The 18,597-nt window shown below is 47.5% G+C and overlaps 1 protein-coding gene across 5 annotated transcripts in view; it reads left to right on the top strand.

Moving 5' to 3' along the window:
* The first annotated feature begins 230 nt into the window (after nt 1-230).
* The window catches only part of NR2C2 (nuclear receptor subfamily 2 group C member 2), a 79,182-nt gene continuing 60,815 nt past the window's right edge, over nt 231-18,597 (top strand). For 3 of the 5 annotated variants that reach the window (XM_075938755.1, XM_075938754.1, XM_075938759.1), the window contains exons 1-2: nt 231-481; nt 11,378-11,461. In XM_075938755.1, the coding sequence (XP_075794870.1) occupies nt 11,402-11,461 (60 nt within the window). In that variant the 5' untranslated portion in view covers nt 231-481; nt 11,378-11,401. Of the gene's footprint in view, nt 482-11,377; nt 11,462-12,585; nt 12,686-18,597 lie in introns of all 5 variants that reach the window. The other 2 variants (XM_075938756.1, XM_075938758.1) reach the window with 2 other exon arrangements.

The raw sequence follows: 18,597 nt of genomic DNA, 5'->3' as shown, positions 1-18,597 counted from the left end.
AAGAGACAAAAGGAGGCCGCACAGTTTTCCAGTCTGAGCTCCAGCAGCACAGCATCGTCCCAGCAATGCCGGGGGCGAAGGTAAGGGACGGTGGCGGGAAAGCGCCGTTCCTGCCCCCGGGGCCGGCTGGAACGCTGGTGTGTGAGCGTTCCATCCAGGCACTCAGGTAGCCCCTCCCCGCCGCTGCCGTCCCCCGGCCCCGCCCCGCGAGGATGGAGGAGGGGGCCGTGGCCGGCGTGGGGCTGGGAAGAGGAAGCGGGGAAACGCTCCCAGGCGGCAGCAGCGGCAGGCGGGGTCACGAACTCTGACCTTTCACAGGGGCACGGCGCAAAACCAAAACAACCCCCCCCCCCCATAACAAATAATACTAACCCGAGCACCCCTCCCCCCGCCCTCTCCGGGCCGTCGCCTGGCACCGCTGCCCAACAGGCCCGGTCGGACCCGGGTCACCGTCGGGGCACATTTGGCGCCAAAGTCTGAGGTAAATGTTTTTACTAAATAAAAATACCCCGCGCTGGCTGATCGTAACGGGCCGGGCGGCGGGAATGGAGTCGGGCCAAGCCGCTCCAAGGGAAAAGAGAACGCCCGGTTTAAACGGCCAGAGTCCAGCCCTGCGGGCCCCTTGTTCGGCCTCCGGGGGCCCGTGGTAGTTGAGCGCCGACCGTGCCTAGGCCTGGCTGGGCTCGCAGGCCGCTTCGGGAAAGGGTCTCTGGGAATAGCTGGGCCGATCGAGTCCGAGTCCGCTTCGGAGCCGCTTGGCGGGGTCCGGCCCGCCTAGGTTCCGAGTCGGTCCGGCATGCGGGCGAGCAGCGTGCTTTCCGGGCGGGCTGCGGGAGAAGGGGTCTGGCCACGGCGCGGAGGAACCCTGGCCACACACAGGGAAGATGGAGTCTGAGCGGGCGGAGGCGGCGGCTTGAACCCGACCCTTTTACCTTTGCCACCGGGAGGGCGGAGGGGAGGGGGCGGTGGGTACTTTGCATACGGGGCCGGGACCGCCGCCATCTTACCGGCCGCTCCCCCATGGCAGGGCCGGGCCCTTCGGAACTCGACAGAGCTCACACCGGAGGGAAAGGGGGGGGTCTAATGGCGTCGGCTCCGCCTGGGACTTGGCTGTCAGCCAGCACCGCCATCTTGTGTTTTTCCGCGGTGTCCCTCGAGTGTTTTTCTTCTTAGACGGGAGGCGGGCTAAGCGGCCTAACGGGCATACCCGTTAACCAATCCGCTCCTTGGGGGCGGGCCTTTTCGCCTTAACTTGTGCCGATTGGTTAGATCAGGGGGCGGGGTTTCCTGTTGGGTTCAGAGAAAAATTGCTCTGTGCGGCTCTCACGCCAGGGGGCGTGGGAAGGGCTGGGAGCGCGGCGCCCATTGGTCTCGGGGCACAGAGTGTAGTGACCGGCGGCGCTGGAGCTGCGGTCATCAGTGCGGGAGGAGGTCTATGGCGCTTGCTGCGAGCTGGGTCTCCTGGGCTCCTAGGAGCCAGGCAGCATGTGGGGCTGGCTCAACACTTGGATCCTGAGGCGCAGTTGGCTGAAGTGCTTCTGGGATGCGGGGTTGTTATCCACGGACCGCTCCTGCCGAGCCTGGCGTTGAGATGTTAGCCTGGGTTTACAGCGTTGGCCTTTCCCTCGCTAATTGTCCTTTCCCTGGGTCCTGCACTGCAACCTGGCCATAGGATTTTTATTTCCTTCCTGCGCCAAGTAGTCAGTTTACCTGACTCCTGTAGTATTCCCGGACACGCTGTAATCGGGTTTCCCCTAACTGAGAAGAACTTTGATAGTGTGTTTGATTCCTTGGGACCTATAGGCTCAGATCCCAGCATTGCTGGACTTGGTTGTACCTTCCCGAAATGACACAGCTTCACTTCGCCCCAGTGCAATAAATGAAGAGTATTTCACCTCAGAGCTTGTGATTGCTTTCTTCTCAGAGTAATGATTTTGTTGCCTTTTTGGTAGAACAAATTTTACACCAGTGCCTTGGCCAACCTATGTTCTTTGCTGTGTAATAAATTGGCTGTTTCTTTCAGTTCTGTGGAGAGGGTGTTACAGTGTTGTATAGAAGTATTTTGCAAAGCAAGGTGGGATCTGTCACAATGAAGGGTGTCACAACTGTAGACTGGGAAGATAAAAGGAAGAAGGTGTAGATAGAAAATAAGTGACCTTTTATTCAGTGTATACAGTTCCTGATTACTTGTTTTATTTAGCAGATATAATTTTTATTAAATACAGCAGCACCAGAATCTCCACTATATGGTTAAAAAAACAACGGGAGAGAAGAGAGGAGGAGGGAAATTGCATCCCTTGAAACAAAACCAAGCCCACGAGACCTTGTCTGGTATTCAAACCATCTTTCATTTTTGTTACAGAACTAAACTAAACAAAATATGATATTTATTATTCCTGAGCTAAAGAAATCCTCCTTGCCTGAGGATGTTGTGAAGCCCAGGACTTGAAGGCTATGCCTATGCAACAGTGTTATATCAGAATAACTGACATGTCAGTCTTCTCCCCTCAAAAAAAAAAAAAAAAATCACCCAGTCTCTCTGGGTCTGAATCTGTCTTGATGGCTTATTTGATCTCCCAAAGAGTTCATGCCCTCCTTTTTGTGTACCCATTTACATGAACCAATGAGTCTGGGTTCATCGATTAATCTTAATGGTTATATGAAGCCCCCTTCCTCTGATACAGAGGTAGCAGCGCAGGGAGGGAAGCAGCAGCAGACAGGAGCCAGTGCATGTGGGGAGTGGCAGAATGATGCTGGGCCAGACATTTTTACATTCTGAATTTGAAGATGAACTATGAAATCATGGTGCCATTGAAGTCAGTGGAAAGCTTCCATAGACTTTAATGAGGCCATGGCTTCATTTGAAATGTGTTGGAAAGGGCAAACTTTAGTCAGCTGTTTCAGCTAACCATTGATAGACCATGCTCACCAGGCTTGAACAGTGTTTACACAAAATGGTGCTGAAACAGATTTGTTCTTTGAGCTTACTGCTTCACAATATTCAGCTGTAACTTAGGGCTGTTAGCAGCTAATCAACTAGTTGGCTAGTCTCTTTCCCCAACCCCTTGCTGCCTCTATCAGAAAGAAGCAGCAAGGAAGGGAGAAGAAAACGGGGTGCTGGGGGAGCCAGTTTAAAAGCTCTGTGGGAGGAGGCAGGGGTGTAGTGGAAGCATTTGGCCTTTGAAATGTACAGGAGTCTCCACCAGGGCACTTGTACATTGCAAAGTGGAAGCATGGCATGGAACCTGGGGCCAGTGGGGGACCCTAAGTCTCCTGTTGGCACCAGGTTGTATACAGTGTTTCAGTCGTGTGGCACTTCCGCCTTTGAAATGTAGCAACAACCTGGCAGACTCTTGCTACATTTCAAAGCAGAAGTGCCCTTATCGACTAATCGATGGAAATTCCAACTCTGATTAGTTGATTAATCTAAATTTAACATCCCTACTGCAACTGTTGCAAACAACTGTCATCTATTTCATAGTGCAGGTTGCAACCTCTGACAACTGGTACTCTCTGATCCAGCAACATCCATGGTCCGACAAGACCTCGGATGCTCCTGAACCAGAGAGCCTAAAGGCAGGAGGGCCAGTAGCCGGGGGCAGTGCTTGGCCAGGAACCAGAGAATCCCAGCAGCACGCATCAGGGTGGAGCTGGGAAATTGCAGAACTAGGGGCCAGAGAAGTCCAGCCACCCATGGCAGTGCGGGGCTGGGGAAACGTGGCTGCATGCAGCAGCATGGGCCAGAGCCAGAGAGTCCTGGCCACCAAAGGCAGTCTGGGGCTGGGATTGGCAGCCATAATGTGTGGGGGTTGGAGGACAGAGTCAGAGGGCCAGCTGGCTTGGGGAAGGGAACCCCTCCCCTGGACCAGCAGATTTTGTTGACTGGTCCCAATCATGCCAGACCACGGATATCCAACCTGTATCAGCAGGTCCCAAAGCCCTCATGCTATCAACACATTCACTTTTGCATACACAGTAAATACAACATTAAAATAACCAGTTATAGTTTGGTATATTTAAGGAGTTTCTCTTTTCATCAGAAAATTTAAATCCATCCCACAATCTATTTACAGCATAATATTGTATGGCTGACTGTGGTAGAGTCCCTGATCAGGCCCCTTGGTCTGGTACACCGGCTGGTCCACAAATCAGTCGACAAGCCTTCTGGTGCAGTCACCCGTCCCTTTTATTGTAAGTTCCCACCACCGGCTATGTACAAAGTTTACAGTCTAGACAGCTCCTCTCTCTAACTGAGAGCATGCTGAGCCACACCCTGGCTCCTTCCCCCCTTTCTTCCTCCGGCCCTCCCTCTGCCTTATATAGCCTTCCTTCTGTGAGGCCCACAGCTGCTTCTGATAGCCCTGAAGGTCTGGGCTTGCTCAGCTGTTTCCCCTTAGCCAGGCTACCCTGGCAGAGCTCTGGCTTCGCCAGCAGTCTGTCACACTCCTCCCCACTTATGAAGTGTCAGGTTTGGGCCTGCCTCTCCTTAACACACTCTGCCCCTGGGGCTGGCTTTTCCCCTTTTTTTCCCTTGGGGAGTTGTTCCTTGCCCTGGGGTTCCACCCTCCCTGGGCCATTCTGGCCCTTACTAAGGGGGGGGTCTCCCTTCTGGGCAAATCCCCACATGTGTACAAACCCTCCCTTGGAGCTTTTCCAGGGGGCTCTTTTATTCCCTCCCCATGAAAGTCACAGTGGAAAGGGCCAGGCCCGAATTTTTCAGGCATTGCCCACAGGTGTTCACACCACCCGCAGCCTTGTTGTGGCCTTTCCTCCAATACAGCTCTAACCTGCACTGGGGGGGGGGGGGGGAGGGGCGAGGAGGGGGAGATCAGGGTTGGTCTCCTCTTTGTGCTGCACTATCTTCCCCCACCAGGATTGATGTCTCTACTTCTGGGGACAGCTCTGGGCAGCAATCCACTTGTGCCTCATCTCCCTGAGAGGGAGAAGGGCTACCCATTACCACCAGACTTGCTTCCCACCTTTCTGTCCCTACCGGACTGGGATACCACCCAACTACGTGACCTAGTTCCTCACACCTGTAGCACCAATGGCTATGCCTCTGTCTCCCTTGGGGGAATTCTTGACCTTCCTTGAGGCTCCCCTCTTGCTCTCTGTGGCAGATTGGTCCCAGTCCTGACCTACCACCATTGGATACGGTAACTGGTCCATTACCCTCACCCACTTCCACCGGAACGGCCTCTCAGTTCCAGTGGCACCTGGGCAGGACCTCTTGTCCCCATGGACACATTCTAGTGCCACCTTTACTCCAGGGAGAATCCAGTGTGAGCGAGTGGGCCGATGCAGTCCATTAGCCCTCGCTGGGCCTTTCTCCTCACCCGGATCTGGACAGTGGGCAGACACTGCCTCCTGTCAGGTCCTCTGATCTGAATCACCCTGCAGAACCCCACATGTCCACAATCCATACGGTCCAGGCAGTCCTGCTTTCTATGCCCTGGCATCCCACATTGCCAGCTGGTCATAGTGCCAGCCCCCACAGTTGCTCCTCGAGGTGACTCCCTCCTCTCTGGACCTCTCAGAAAGGGGCTCCTCTGGCTTTCTCCCTGATTCCTTGTCCCTAGAGGGTTGGCCTTCTCTCCGGGGAACCTTTGCCTCTACATACTTCTCCACCAACCTAACCGCTGCATTAAGTGTGTCAGGCTGGTGGCACCTAACCCACACAGACACTCTCCCGAGGGGCTTGAGGCAACTGCTCGAGAATGAGCGAGTCCAGTATTTCTTGCACCATCTGTGCCTCTGGCCTCAGCCAACGGGTTGCCCAGTCTAGTAGCTTTTGGGCCTCACATCTGCGGTCCATCAAGCTGACAAATTTCTTCTGCTGGTACTTTTCTGTGGACAGACCCACCTGGTCCAAAAGGGCTGCTCTTACTGCCTCATAACTATGGGCTTGGTCATCCTCCAAGGCCACATAGGCCGCTTGAGCCTCTCCTGCCAGGTAGGGAGCCAGATGCAGGGCCCAGGTAGGCCATCCTATCTAGCATCCATGGCTGCCCACCCAAATGTCCTCAAAAATGAATCCAGGTCATCTGCTGGCTCCATTTTAGAGTCCCAGGCCTGGCGGCCGGGTACCATCCTCTTCCCCAGGACTCGCCAGTTTTTCAGGAGTTGCTGCTGCTGCACTTTGCTCTGCTCTTTTATAAATTCCTGCAGGCTTGCTGCTGCTCTGCCTGCCAGGTTAGCAAAGCATGTCTCTCTGCCTGGTGGGACTGCTGAAAACTTTGCAGGGCCTGCTGCACTTTCTCTTGCTACTTGACCAGCCATTGCAAGGTCTCCTCCATTTCTGGGCCACCAACCACATTCGCTGGTGCTGCACCCCACTCCTGGTACCACATGTGGCAGAGTCCCCACTCAGGCACCTGGGTCTGGTCCATCGGCTAGTCCACAAATCAGTCAACAAGCCATCTGGTGCAGTCACCCATGCCTTTTATTGTAACTTCCCACTCCCTTCTAGGTACTAGAAGTTAGCCAGCTCATCTCTCTACCTGGGCACAAACTATGCCACTCCTTCTTCCCCCTGTGGCTTGCTTCCTCCGCCTTATATAGCTCTCCTTCTGTGAGGCCCACAGCTGCTTCTGATAGCCCTGCAGGCCTGGGCTTACTCAGCTGTTTTCCCTTAGTCAGGCTACGGTAGCAGAGCTCTGGCTTAGCCAGCAGTCTGTCACACTGACATATTAGCTAGCTACACTGGAATATAATTCATCACATTACTTACGATTCAAACTCATAATACTATAATAAACTGATGCAAAAAAATTTATAATTCATACTGTAAATATGGATATGCAGTTACAAAAAGGTGTTATCTTCTGTTGGGATAGTAATTGACTTGTCACCACTGTTCCACATAGTGTCTGGCATCTAGTTTGAGGAATTGAATTGCTTTAATAACCAGGAAGAGTCCACTAAAATTAAGGTCATGACCTTCTCCAATATGACTGAAGATGAAAAATCAGAAATGTTTATTTTCACATTCTTAGTTGTCATGTTCTGCCAGGGACTTTTATTACTAGTAGTCAATTTTATGCTTGACTAAGGTACATAATAATTGTCTGTAAAAACATAGTATAAATATTACTGGAAAACTGGAACATATCTCTCCTTCCTTAAATATCCATTTCCAATTCCTCCAATTTGTTAAATAGTAGTAGAGAGGTAGCTGTGTTAGTCTGATATTGCTAAAACAAAAAGAAAAACTATGTAGCACTTCAAAGACTAACACAATGGTTTAATAGGTGATGAGCTTTCGTGGGCCAGACCCACTTCCTCAGATCATATTCTGAAAGAGAATTGGCATGACCATATATACAGTAAAACTCCGGTGGTCCGGCATCCAGTGGTCCGGTACACCTGATGGTCCGGCACCAACTGCAACCCGGAAGTGCTCCGGCAGCTGCTTCAAGTTGTTAGAGTAATTGATTAACTGCGGCTGGATCCACAGCCAACACGCAGTTAATGTAACTTTCCTCTCTACTGCCGGGAGGGGGGGGGCCAGGGGAAGGTAGGGGTCGGTGGGAGAGGGGGAGCAGGAGGGGGCGAAGGTGTGCCAAAGCAGACGCATTCAGGACGTTCTGGTCAGTTACAGTCACTCCGGCTGGATCAACAGCCGACACGCAGTTAATGTAATTTTCCTCTCTACTGCCGGGGGGGGGGGGGGGGGGGGGCAGGGGAAGGTAGGGGTTGGTGGGAGAGGGGAAGGGAGAGGAGGAGGGGGCGAGGGTGTGCCAAAGCAGCCGCTTTCAGGACGTTCTGGTCAGTTACAGTCACTCCGGCTGGATCCACAGCCGACACGCAGTTAATGTAATTTTCCTCTCTACTGCTGGGAGGGGGGGGCAGGGGAAGGTAGGGGTCAGTGGGAGACCCCTCTTCCTTTCCCTCCCCCTCTCCCACTGACCCCTATCTTCCCCTGCCCCCCCCTCCCGGCAGTAGAGAGGAAAATTACATTAACTGTGTGTCGGCTGTTGATCCAGCCGGAGTGACTGTAACTGACCAGAACGTCCTGAAAGCGGCTGCTTTGGCACACCCTCGTCCCCTCCTCCTCTCCCTTCCCCTCTCCCACCAACCCCTACCTTCCCCTGCCCCCCTCCTACCGGCAGTAGAGAGGAAATTACATTAATTGCGTGTCGGCTGTGGATCCAGCCGGAGTGACTGTAACTGACCAGAACATCCTAAATGCGGCTGCCTGCCTGTCACGGCCTCTCCTCTTCCGCTCGCAGGCTCTGCCTCCCTGCAGCAGGAGGGAGGGTTTGGCACACCCCCACCCCCTCCTCCACTTCTCCTTCGACGAGACCCGCCCCTGCCAGAGTACCTCCTGATAGTCCGGCATTTCTGATAATCCGGCACCACCTGGGTCCCAAGGGTGCCGGATTATCAGAAGTCTACTGTATCAAAGGAATACAAGGAAAAAAGTGAACACATTATTAAACTGACAAATCAGATTTAGAACAGAAGGTGGGGCGAGGGAGAGGGAGGGAGGGAATAGCTGTTTATAAGTCAATGAATGACTAATGGGGGTGATAAGTGGGAAAGGTGTCTTTATGATGTGTAAGGTAATTAGCATCTTTGTTAAGGCCCATTCGTAAAGTGTCAAATTTAAGCATGAATGAAAGTTCTGAAGTTTCTCTCTGTAATCTGGTGTTAAAGTCTTTTTGAAGTAAGATGCACGTAGTAAGGTCGTTAAAACTCTGTCCAGGTATGCTGTAATGCAAACTGACAGGTTTTTCCTTGTGAAGATGTCTGATTTGTGGGCATTAATTCTTTGACGAAGTTTCTGAGAAGTCTGTCCAATCAATATACATAGCAGAAGGACACTGTTGGCACATGATGGCATAAATTATATTTCTAGATGAACAGGAATATGTGTCTTTGATCATATAACTGACATGGTTAAGTCCAGTGATGGTGTCACCGGAGTAAATATGTGAACAAAGTTGGCAACGGGGTTTGTTGCAAGGGAAGGTTACAGGGTTGGTATTAATGTGGTATGTCCTGTGGTTGTTGGTAAGAATCTTCCTGAGGTTAGGTGGTTATCTATAGGAGAGTATGGGTCTGTCACCCAGAGCCTCTCGGGGTATGCAGGCATTCGAACTTGCAAATGAAGCCCAGGATTTAAATATCCCGGGCTTCTTTTGCATGTTCCTGGGTGCCGCCATTTTTAAATGCCCCATAGTTCGAACTACCTGCCCGCGGCTACACGCGGCACGGACTAGGTAGTTCGAAAAAGCTCCTAATTCGAACTACCGTTATTCCTCCTGCAAGGGTGATGGGACAAAAATATTACAGCAAGTGGTACTGGGTAAATGTCATCAGCATCCCATAATGCACTCCTCTCCTCCTTCCCCCTCTCCCATGCTTGAAAGCAACAGTAAACAGTTTTTTCACACCTTTTTCACCCCTGGTTGTCCATGCAGACACCATAGCATGGCAAGCTTGTACCCTGCTCAGCTTCAAACTGCTTTGACAAGTATTGCAAATACTTCATTAATTATTCTACAGTATGTCCAGAGACTAGCCAGGAGCCACTGGAGTGAGGAAGAATGAGAGGAGGCCACAGAGACAGAAGTGTATGAAACCATCAAGTGGAACAACAGGCACATGTTGGCGGCACACAATCCTGTTGACACAGTAGAATGCAGGTTCTGGTCCCGTGAGTCAAGCACAGACTAGTGGGTCCACATAATTATGCAGCTATTGGATGATGACCAGTGGCTGAAATATTTTTGCATGCATAAGGCCACTTTCACTGAACTTTGCCAATTGTTTTCCCATTCTCTAAAGTGCAGAAATACCAGAATGAGACCTACTCTATATTAAGAAGAAAGTGGCAATAGCCATGCGGAAACTTGTAGGCTACGTCTACACTGGCATGATTTTCCGAAAATGCTTTTAACGGAAAAGTTTTCCGTTAAAAGCATTTTCAGAAAAGCACTTCTAGATTGGCAGGACGCTTTTCTGGAAAAGCGTCCGTGGCCAATCTAGACGCGCTTTTCCGCAAAAAAGCCCCGATCGCCATTTTCGCGATCGGGGCTTTTTTGCAGAAAACACTACCATGCTGTCTACACTGGCCCTTTCGGGCAAAAGTCTTTCGGAAAAAGACTTTTGCCCAAACGGGAGCAGCATAGTTTTTCCGGAAAAGCACTGATGATTTTACATTAGATCGTTAGTGCTTTTCCGGAAATTCAAGCAGCCAGTGTAGACAGCTGGCAAGTTTTCCCAGAAAATCAAATGATTTTCCGGAAAAACCTTGCCAGTGTAGACACAGCTGTAATGTCAGATAATTACCGGTCAGTTGGGAATCAGTCTGGAGTTGGTAGATGAACAGTGGGAGTTGCTGTGATTCAAGTAGCCAAGGCAATTAATATCCTTCTGTAGGAAGGATAGTGACTCTGGGAAACATACAGGACATAGTGAATGGCTTTGCCTCAATAGGGTTCTCTAACTGGTGGGACGATAGATGATATACATATTCCTATCTTGGAACCAGACTACCTTGCCAAAGAATACATAAACTGCAATGGGTACTTCTCAATGGTGTTGCAGGTGCTGGTGGATCACAAAGGCCATTTCACCAATATCCGCATGAGATGGTAGGCAAAAGTGCATGATGAACACATCTTTAGGAACTTTGGTCTTTCAAAAAGCTGCATCTTGTTTTTATTTGTGGCAGAGAATTAACTTGCAGTTATATTAACCAGTCCTAGGAAGTAATTCCTTTACAGAGTTTCCTTCCCATAGTTATGATGATATCCTAGTATCTTTATAAAATATAGCATAGAAGTTAAAAAGTAAGAAGATATGTAAGATATTGTAGGCCGTTTCCCTACCAATGCAGGATTTTGACAAAAAAAAATGTGATAATGGTAGTCTGGCAAAAGGGTTCAATAAGTATGTGTTCAAATACCTTTCTCTAGTAGCCACATCATTGTCCAGCAGAGCATGACATAAGTTGTTCATTTTAGTATAATTTTTTTCATCGCCTCACTAACTAGGAATTAATGAAAACTTTTTTTAAGAACTGTGAATTCTCCAAATCAAACCATTAGTGGAAGTTAAAATGTGCCCTGTCCCCTTTTTAAATGGAGCTCTCTTAATTGCCAGTTATTAAATGGTGGAGTTACAAAGATTTGTTAAGTTTTACAAAGTAAACAAATATTTTTGCTTATAATTTTAGAAGATCTGTATCTTGAAAACAGTATTCCCATTTTTGCAGTGAAAATGTGTACTGCTTTTTTATTTGTTAGATATATTTGACAGTGGTGTAAACTCATATGAAGTCTCACCGCATATTTAATTTTACTTAATAACAGTGACAAAAGTCTAATTTTCTGTGCCTGATGGAAGTTGCTGGCATCTTTTCAAACAGGTTCTCTAATGATCTTGCTTCACCATGGCAACCAATATGGAGGTGCTGGCTCAGCAGATAATGGAGACACAGCAGGTGGCTGAGGTGAGTTGTAGATGATATTATAGTAGCTGGCACACTTGATTTTGAAAGGAAAATCTATCAGTGTTTTCCATTATTTACAAGTGATCAGAAATGAAGCAGATGGTAATTATAGAACGGCAATTATTTTACAGGAGAATATGTAAGAAATGTAGCCAATATTTGTTTGAGTCACTTTACTTCATTCTAGTGGATTCCATATGAGATGTGTAAATCAAGAAAATCACCTGTAACTTGTATGGAAATTTACTTCTTTTGCCTATTTTATAATTATTATAATTTGAAATAAAAGATATGAGAAAATCATTGCATTTGAGTGACATTTTAATAAAATAAGGGTTTCTGCTCTTTCAGTGGCATATCATCTAAATTTTGAACCCATGTTTCAGGTACTATACTACATAGTAAATATTGTGAGCATATAGTAGTGAGAATCTTATGAATCATAGTTTGGATTTTTGTCCAAAGCATACCATATATAAAAGCACAAAAATAGTTTTAAGGTAACATTAATTAATGGCCTTACTTATGTTCACCGTAACTTAGACGGTTGAAGATTAAAATGTCTAAATCAACTTCTCATCACTGAAAATGAACTTTATCATGGAAAGAGAAGATTACTTACATATTTCTTTCAATTTGCTAATTTTAATCAGGTCCTTAACTGTATAGGTTTTTTGCTTGGCTTAATATCCTTGAGAGTTATTACAGCCTATCATATAATTACATAATTAGGGGATTTTGTAAATGATCTCTACCAATAACTTCTTTCTACAAAGAAATATTAATTTGTTCTTATAAAACTATATTTTATGGCATGAGTGATTAAGCCACAATCTGGACTCAGGGCTGCAAAGAACAGCTAAATCATTTTTTAAGGACTGTTCAAAGAACAAACTAAAATTTCACCTTAGAAACTGCCAAACATATTTTTTTTGTTTTCTTTTGCTCTTTCATATGTTTGCAAAGCAAATTTCAGCCCAGAATTAACTTTTACAAACTAGTCCTAGAAGAGTTTGAAAAAAAAAATTGTATACAGGCGAACCCTTACGTATTTTGGTATGAATGGTGATGCTGTAATCAAATCTAAGGCACATAAAATGTGACATTTGTAATTCCTCGTGCAGGAAATGCACCGTGGTAACATAGTATGATGGTTGTATCTTGCCACTGGAGAGCTCGGTCCTTCCCAAGAGCATGTGAAGCTCTGTGATTTCTTCCTGTCCGGTGGGTAACTAGGGCTTCCTCTCTTTACACTATTCAATTCCTCCTTAAATTTTATGCCAGTCTGCTCCATAACACCATGATTTTTGTTCATGGGAAAAATATCTATAAAAAACCACCGTGGTCACGACAGCTGTTAATTCTGAAGGATATAATGTTGCTTTTAAATTTTGAGCCACCTTCTTTATAAATGGTCAGCTTACTGCTATGTGCCCTGCTAAGTCAGACACATTTTTAGTCTACTTTAATAAATGACTGATTTTTAAAAATATATTAGATCTGTGTATTTGTATTCCTAGTCATTTCTTGGCAAGAAGGGAAATGATTAATTGGTTTGGGGAATTTTAAAAATTTGGCATTGGTCTTAAAAAATGAGAGTTTTCTTCAAAAGCCAGATATTTCATCAAGGAAAATTGAACTGGGAGAAGGGAAATATAACCATTAATCATATATTGAATCATAAGAATGAATTTTAAATGATCAGTTGTGAACAAGTTAATGTAATGTAAATATTGACATGGTTAGTAATACATACAATAATTCTTCAAATGGATTGCTGCCCGTTTTGCACATGGGTTTAATGGGGACCAAGGTGTCAAGCAGCAAACATTATTTTGTCCTGTGAGTTGAGAGTCAGCAGTGCAGTTTTTCTCTCCTGTGCAGTAATTTGTTGGGTTTTATTGTCTCACTGAATTATTGCTCCAGCATGGCCATTAATGACTTTACCTCAATACTGTTTGTATTTTGTGTAGTAAAGTGAAAAACAGTTGAATCAGTTCTTGTTTTAAGAATGATTTTCTAAAGCAGCTCCTATGATGGTTTCATCTACTGAGTAGTTAAAAGTTCATTGCTTTTATTTTATTTATTTTTTCTTTAGAGCTTATTATTGTTTGTTCCATTTCTCCAACTTTCTACAGCCACTTGGATGAGCTTAAATGACACTTTGTGTCATTACTTATACCTTGAGCTATTATTTAGTTTGTTTTACTCAGAGTTCATCAGTTTGGAATATAGAGGACAGCTATGCCCAAGAAAGGAAATTTCTGCAGTTGCTTCATATTCTGAGCAACTTTTGTAAAATATCATTTATATTTTACTCTTCCTGTATAAACTACTAACACTTTTCTCAGAGTTTTATCTTGTGCTCTGAGTATGCACACCCTAGTGATCTCCAATCTGTAGTTCAAAGACCATTTGAGGCTTCAACTGCAGCCCTTGAGAGCAATTCTGTTAGGAAGAAAATTTGTATGAAAGTGTGTTCTCTGCACTATGCCCTTCAATTTCTAAACTGAAGTACAGCCAGTTCCCGAGTTACAAAAGAGTTACAGACCAAACTCTTGGCTGTAACTTGAAATGTTTGTAAGGTGGACCCCACTGAGTTACATTGCGACCGTGCTGTTCGTAAGCACTATGGGCAGTGGCTAATATTGTCTCTTCCCTTGTTCCCATTGCTCACTAGCTGTCCTTCTCCATCACAGTAGAGGGAGGCCGGAGTAGCATTAGTTCCTCCTTTGCCTGCTAAGTTGTAAAATCCTCTGTCAGCAAGGATAAGTGCTTTGCTGACTGCCTGAGCCTATGTGAGTGTCAAGGAAAGAACAGTTCCCTTCATGCAAGCAGCTCGCTGGGAAGCTCAAGCAAGGGAAGCAGGAGATGAAGCTGACAGCCTACTGTTCCTTTATTCTTTTCCCCATCCCATCAGCTGTCCATGGTCCCCAAAGGACTTTTCACCAGGTTGGGATAGTTGAAATGCAGTCCATTTCCACTACTGCTCCTCCCTACTTTTGTCATGTACTGCAGAAAGGGAGGCATAGGGGCTAGCTATAAGAGCTCTGTATTTATGGGGGGAGGAGAGTTCTCACTCATGCTTGGTTAACTCCCAGGTGGGGACTTGGTGTTGGTTCTACTCTCTTTATGTGACATGAATGGTGCAAAGGAAGAGGAACAAGACAAAGAATTTGCACAAAAGCGCTGACTGTGGCCCCTTGACCTTCTTGAAATAGTATCCTTTGCCTTCAAGCTGAAAAAATTGGATCCTGCTACTGTATGAAATGCTTCCTCCAAAATTTACAAACACTGTTACATCATTTTTTTCAGCTATATACTTGCTGTCTTGGATAAACAGGCTGTGCCAGATACTTAATTTCAGTGCACTTTGTGTCACCACTTATGTCTGTGCAAAGAGAGGGCAAAAAGCAATCAGTCAGACCTGATAGCATTTTGCTCTCACTTTACTAAAGAGTAAGTGACTACACAAGATGAAAGACAGTGAAGAATTAGGCCCTGTATTTGTGACGTCCCATCATTGTTGGCTATTTTTCATTTCAAAATAAAGTTCTGAAGGTGAAATCCAAGGAATAGGAACAAAAATGGCTTACGTCACCTTTCTGCCCTTCTAATTCTCGACTCCTGTAGGATCCCGTATAGCCCCTGATGTAACTTACACAGCCCTGAGGAACTATCTGAGAGATGACAATCAGTCCACAGCATCTTTTAGGCATGTAATTTTCCACACTTTCCTGTGGGCCTAGAATCCTTGCTGTAGTATGTGCTGCTGATCCAATCCCTTGCACCACCGACATAAGCCTCCCACTAAGATACCCCACTTACTCTTAGGTTTGAAGCAATCCCATTCTGGGCACATCCCATTTTCCTGGCACAATAAACCCTTACCTTGCTTTACATTAAAAGGAAGCTGTATACCAAATTTGGGGATGCTACCTCTCACCATTTAGGAAGAGTTCTTGAACAGATGCACTCTCTCATAGACATTCTCTCAAATGTGTAGAACATGAGTACATGATCTTCATACATATTTCCCCCCCCATATCCTTACCAACAATGTTACCATTATGTTCTATATCAATCATCAAGGGGGCGCTCGCTCCTGCACCCTTTGTGTGGAGGCTATTTGTCTATGCAAATAGTGCATCCACAACAACAGCAGTCTAGTAGTGTCCTATCTGCCTGAAGTCAAGAACACAACAACAGATACCCTCAGTCACCATTTCACAATAGATCACTAATGGGAACTTCAACCACAGGTTCTTCACACTGTTTTTCTATCCTCGGGATTCTCTCCGATAGATCTGGTATGGATGGGGAGCCAGCTCATAAGTTGGCTCCCTGCACGTACTGGCTCCCACGGAGGTGCTTTCCCACACTGCTGCCTTTGTGTCAGAGACAGCAGCACAGGGAGCAGGTAGGAGCTGGTGCGCATGAGGAACCGGCTTAAAAGCTGGCTCCTGCGTATACCAGCTCTTGGGGATCCGACTCCCCCCCACCCCTCCATTGCTAAAAGTTTCAGCAGTTACACATTTATTGAAGTAAACACATTTTAACCTCTCTAATCCTTTCTCCTCCATGCCCTTTGCAATCTTGGCATACATATCTAAGTTTCTTTTACTGGTTGTAGGACGCCCCAGCGGAAAGGGGGGGGGGACCCCCTCCCCTTGACAATCCTCCTCCCTGGTCGCCCCTCTTGTCCCAATATAATGCTGATTGTGCCTGGTCTCGTTGCGCCGCTTAAGGCCCAGGCCACGCAGCAGCCTATCAGGCTGGTTGGGGGGGAGGGGTGAGGGGGTCCGGGCCCGCCCTCTCTCCAGACCCTGACCCAGGGCCCTAGAGTCAGGACGCCTGTCCTCACTCAAAACGGGGAGGGGGGGGGGTCTGGGAAACCTAAACTCCCCCGCTTACGGGTTCCTCGGCCCCGCCCTGGGCCGCTTCTTTCCCCCAGCCAGAGTCTACCTCTAGCCCTGGCCCCCTGGGTTAAACTGCACTCAGGGCCGCCAGTACCCAGTCCTCTCCGTCTCCGCCGGAGCCACTCCTTTCCTCCTCAGGCCTTCCCCTTCCCCTGGCCCGGAATCCATTTTTAAATCCCCCGCTGGGCGCGGGGAGATGACGGCCCGCCCTACGTCATCAGCCTGCGTCCTGCACCCGGGGCGCGCCGATGACGTCACCCCCGGCACAGTCCCGAGCGGGCGCCCGCCCTCCCCAGCGTCCTTGCGTCCAGGTCCCGCTATCGCCCGTCCTGACTCGGCCGGGGCTTCCTGTCCTGGTACGGCCCTGGCTCTGCCCCCGGGTTGCCACCAGACCGCGGCGGTTTCCGGGGGTGGTGGGGCTACCCCGCCACACTGGTTCATAGTTCAGTAAGGAAAGATTCCTCTCCCTGCACAGCAGTGAGTTCCAGGATATCCTGCATGATGGTGTTTGTTTGCAATCCTGGGCATTTGTGTTCAGGTGTGCTGCTGAGGTGTGCTGCCTGCTTTGAGGTCTGCTTGCCACGCTGGCCACATAGGAAATTCATATTTTGCTGGGGCTTTTCCTGGGTAGCCAGAGAGCATCAGAGTTGAAAGAACAATGAGGCATGATGGGACACCTCCCAGAGGCCAGAAGTGTTGACTTTCACAGTGTTGTGTCTGTACTACCCTAAAGTTAACCATGCAACGTCAAATTTAGCATTACTCCTTGTGAAAATCATTGGTTCTTAAAGTCAACTGAATGGGCTTGTTGTTGTGGATAGACTTGGTGGTGATGGAATGGGCTTGATGGATGTTTAGAAAATCTACCTAATGTGGCTAAGTTCAACCTAAACTTCCAGTGTAGACTCAGCCTTAGTTTGAGGTTAAGTTCACTGTTTATTTAAATTCTCTACAGAGGCTGGTGCTGACATCATGTCTTATAAAAATTATGTATGGGTTTGTGTTGTAGCTGTATATCAGAAAGAAAATCAATAAACTGATTAGTTCTGTGCAGAAAAATATTTCTGAGTTGGGTTCGGTAAGCCTTTAATGTAGTAAATTATGTATTTTTTTCACTACAGGTTGGCCCTCCCTAATCCAGCACTCTCAGGTCCTGAGTGGTCCCAAAGGAGGGAGTTTGCCAGACATGGGGAGCTCAAGCCTTAGGCTCTCTTGGGGCTCCCCTCCTGCCCACTGGCCCAGTAAGTGCACTGCCCCCAGCCACCGGAGGGGCTCTGCTCCTGGCTGCCACCCCTGCAGCCCATGGGGCTCCCTTCCGTTGGCTGGTGGGGCTCCCTGCCCCCATCCGTCAGCAGCTCTACACTTCCAGCAGGCATGGGCTCCATGTCCCCAATGGAAGGGCTTCCCTTCCCCCAGCAGGCAGCAGATCCACGCCCTCAGCCATGCCCCTGGCCGCAGACGCTTCCCTGGCCCCAACCGCTGGAGCTCTACTCTTGGCTGGATGGGGCTCCTGCCCGGCCCTGCTCTGGCAGCAGGTCACTGGCTGGGCTTCTTGGCCCCAGGACATTGGCCCTCTTAGCTGCCTGCCTGGCTGAGCTCCCAGCTGCTGGCAACCTCTGTGCCTGGGGCTCTCTGGTCCAGCGATGTTGCCGGACCAGAGAGTCCCAGACCACAGAGGTTCAACCTATATAACCTTTCTATTGTATTTTTAGGCACCTGTCAGCCAGGAATGCAAAAGACAAATACAGTCATGTAAAGAATTCACAGTTTCAAAAAAGTTTCAAGTTTTTTTCTATATTAAGTTTATGAAGGAAGTTGTTGAGAGGGAAAGGAGGCTTTATCTAAATGTGGGACTATTATTGTGATCTTTTAAAGAAAAGTTATCTAATGTTATTCCTCAGTGAAATAAGAACAATTCTTTATCCCTATGGAGCTGGGTTGGATTCAAACTGGTAATGTATAGTTGAAAGACATCTGCTAATCAAACTTCATAAATGACACTTCCCTAGCCAGGTAGGCAGATTAAGGCCCAGTTTAACTAGGTATTTAAATATGTGTCAAACTTTAAGGACAAGTAGTACAATTGATTTCATTAGGATTACGTGCATACCTTTCTGAATTGGGACATAGGTTTGTTGACTAAATATTGCTTTTGGGTGTGTGTTGCAATTATGCATGTATAGAGTTGGGAGAAATTACTCTATAGATATTGTCTAT

The sequence above is a fragment of the Pelodiscus sinensis genome, chromosome 11 (genome assembly GCF_049634645.1).
Source record: "Pelodiscus sinensis isolate JC-2024 chromosome 11, ASM4963464v1, whole genome shotgun sequence".
Taxonomy (NCBI): Eukaryota; Metazoa; Chordata; order Testudines; family Trionychidae; genus Pelodiscus; species Pelodiscus sinensis.
This window is presented reverse-complemented; position numbering and strand designations above follow the sequence as displayed.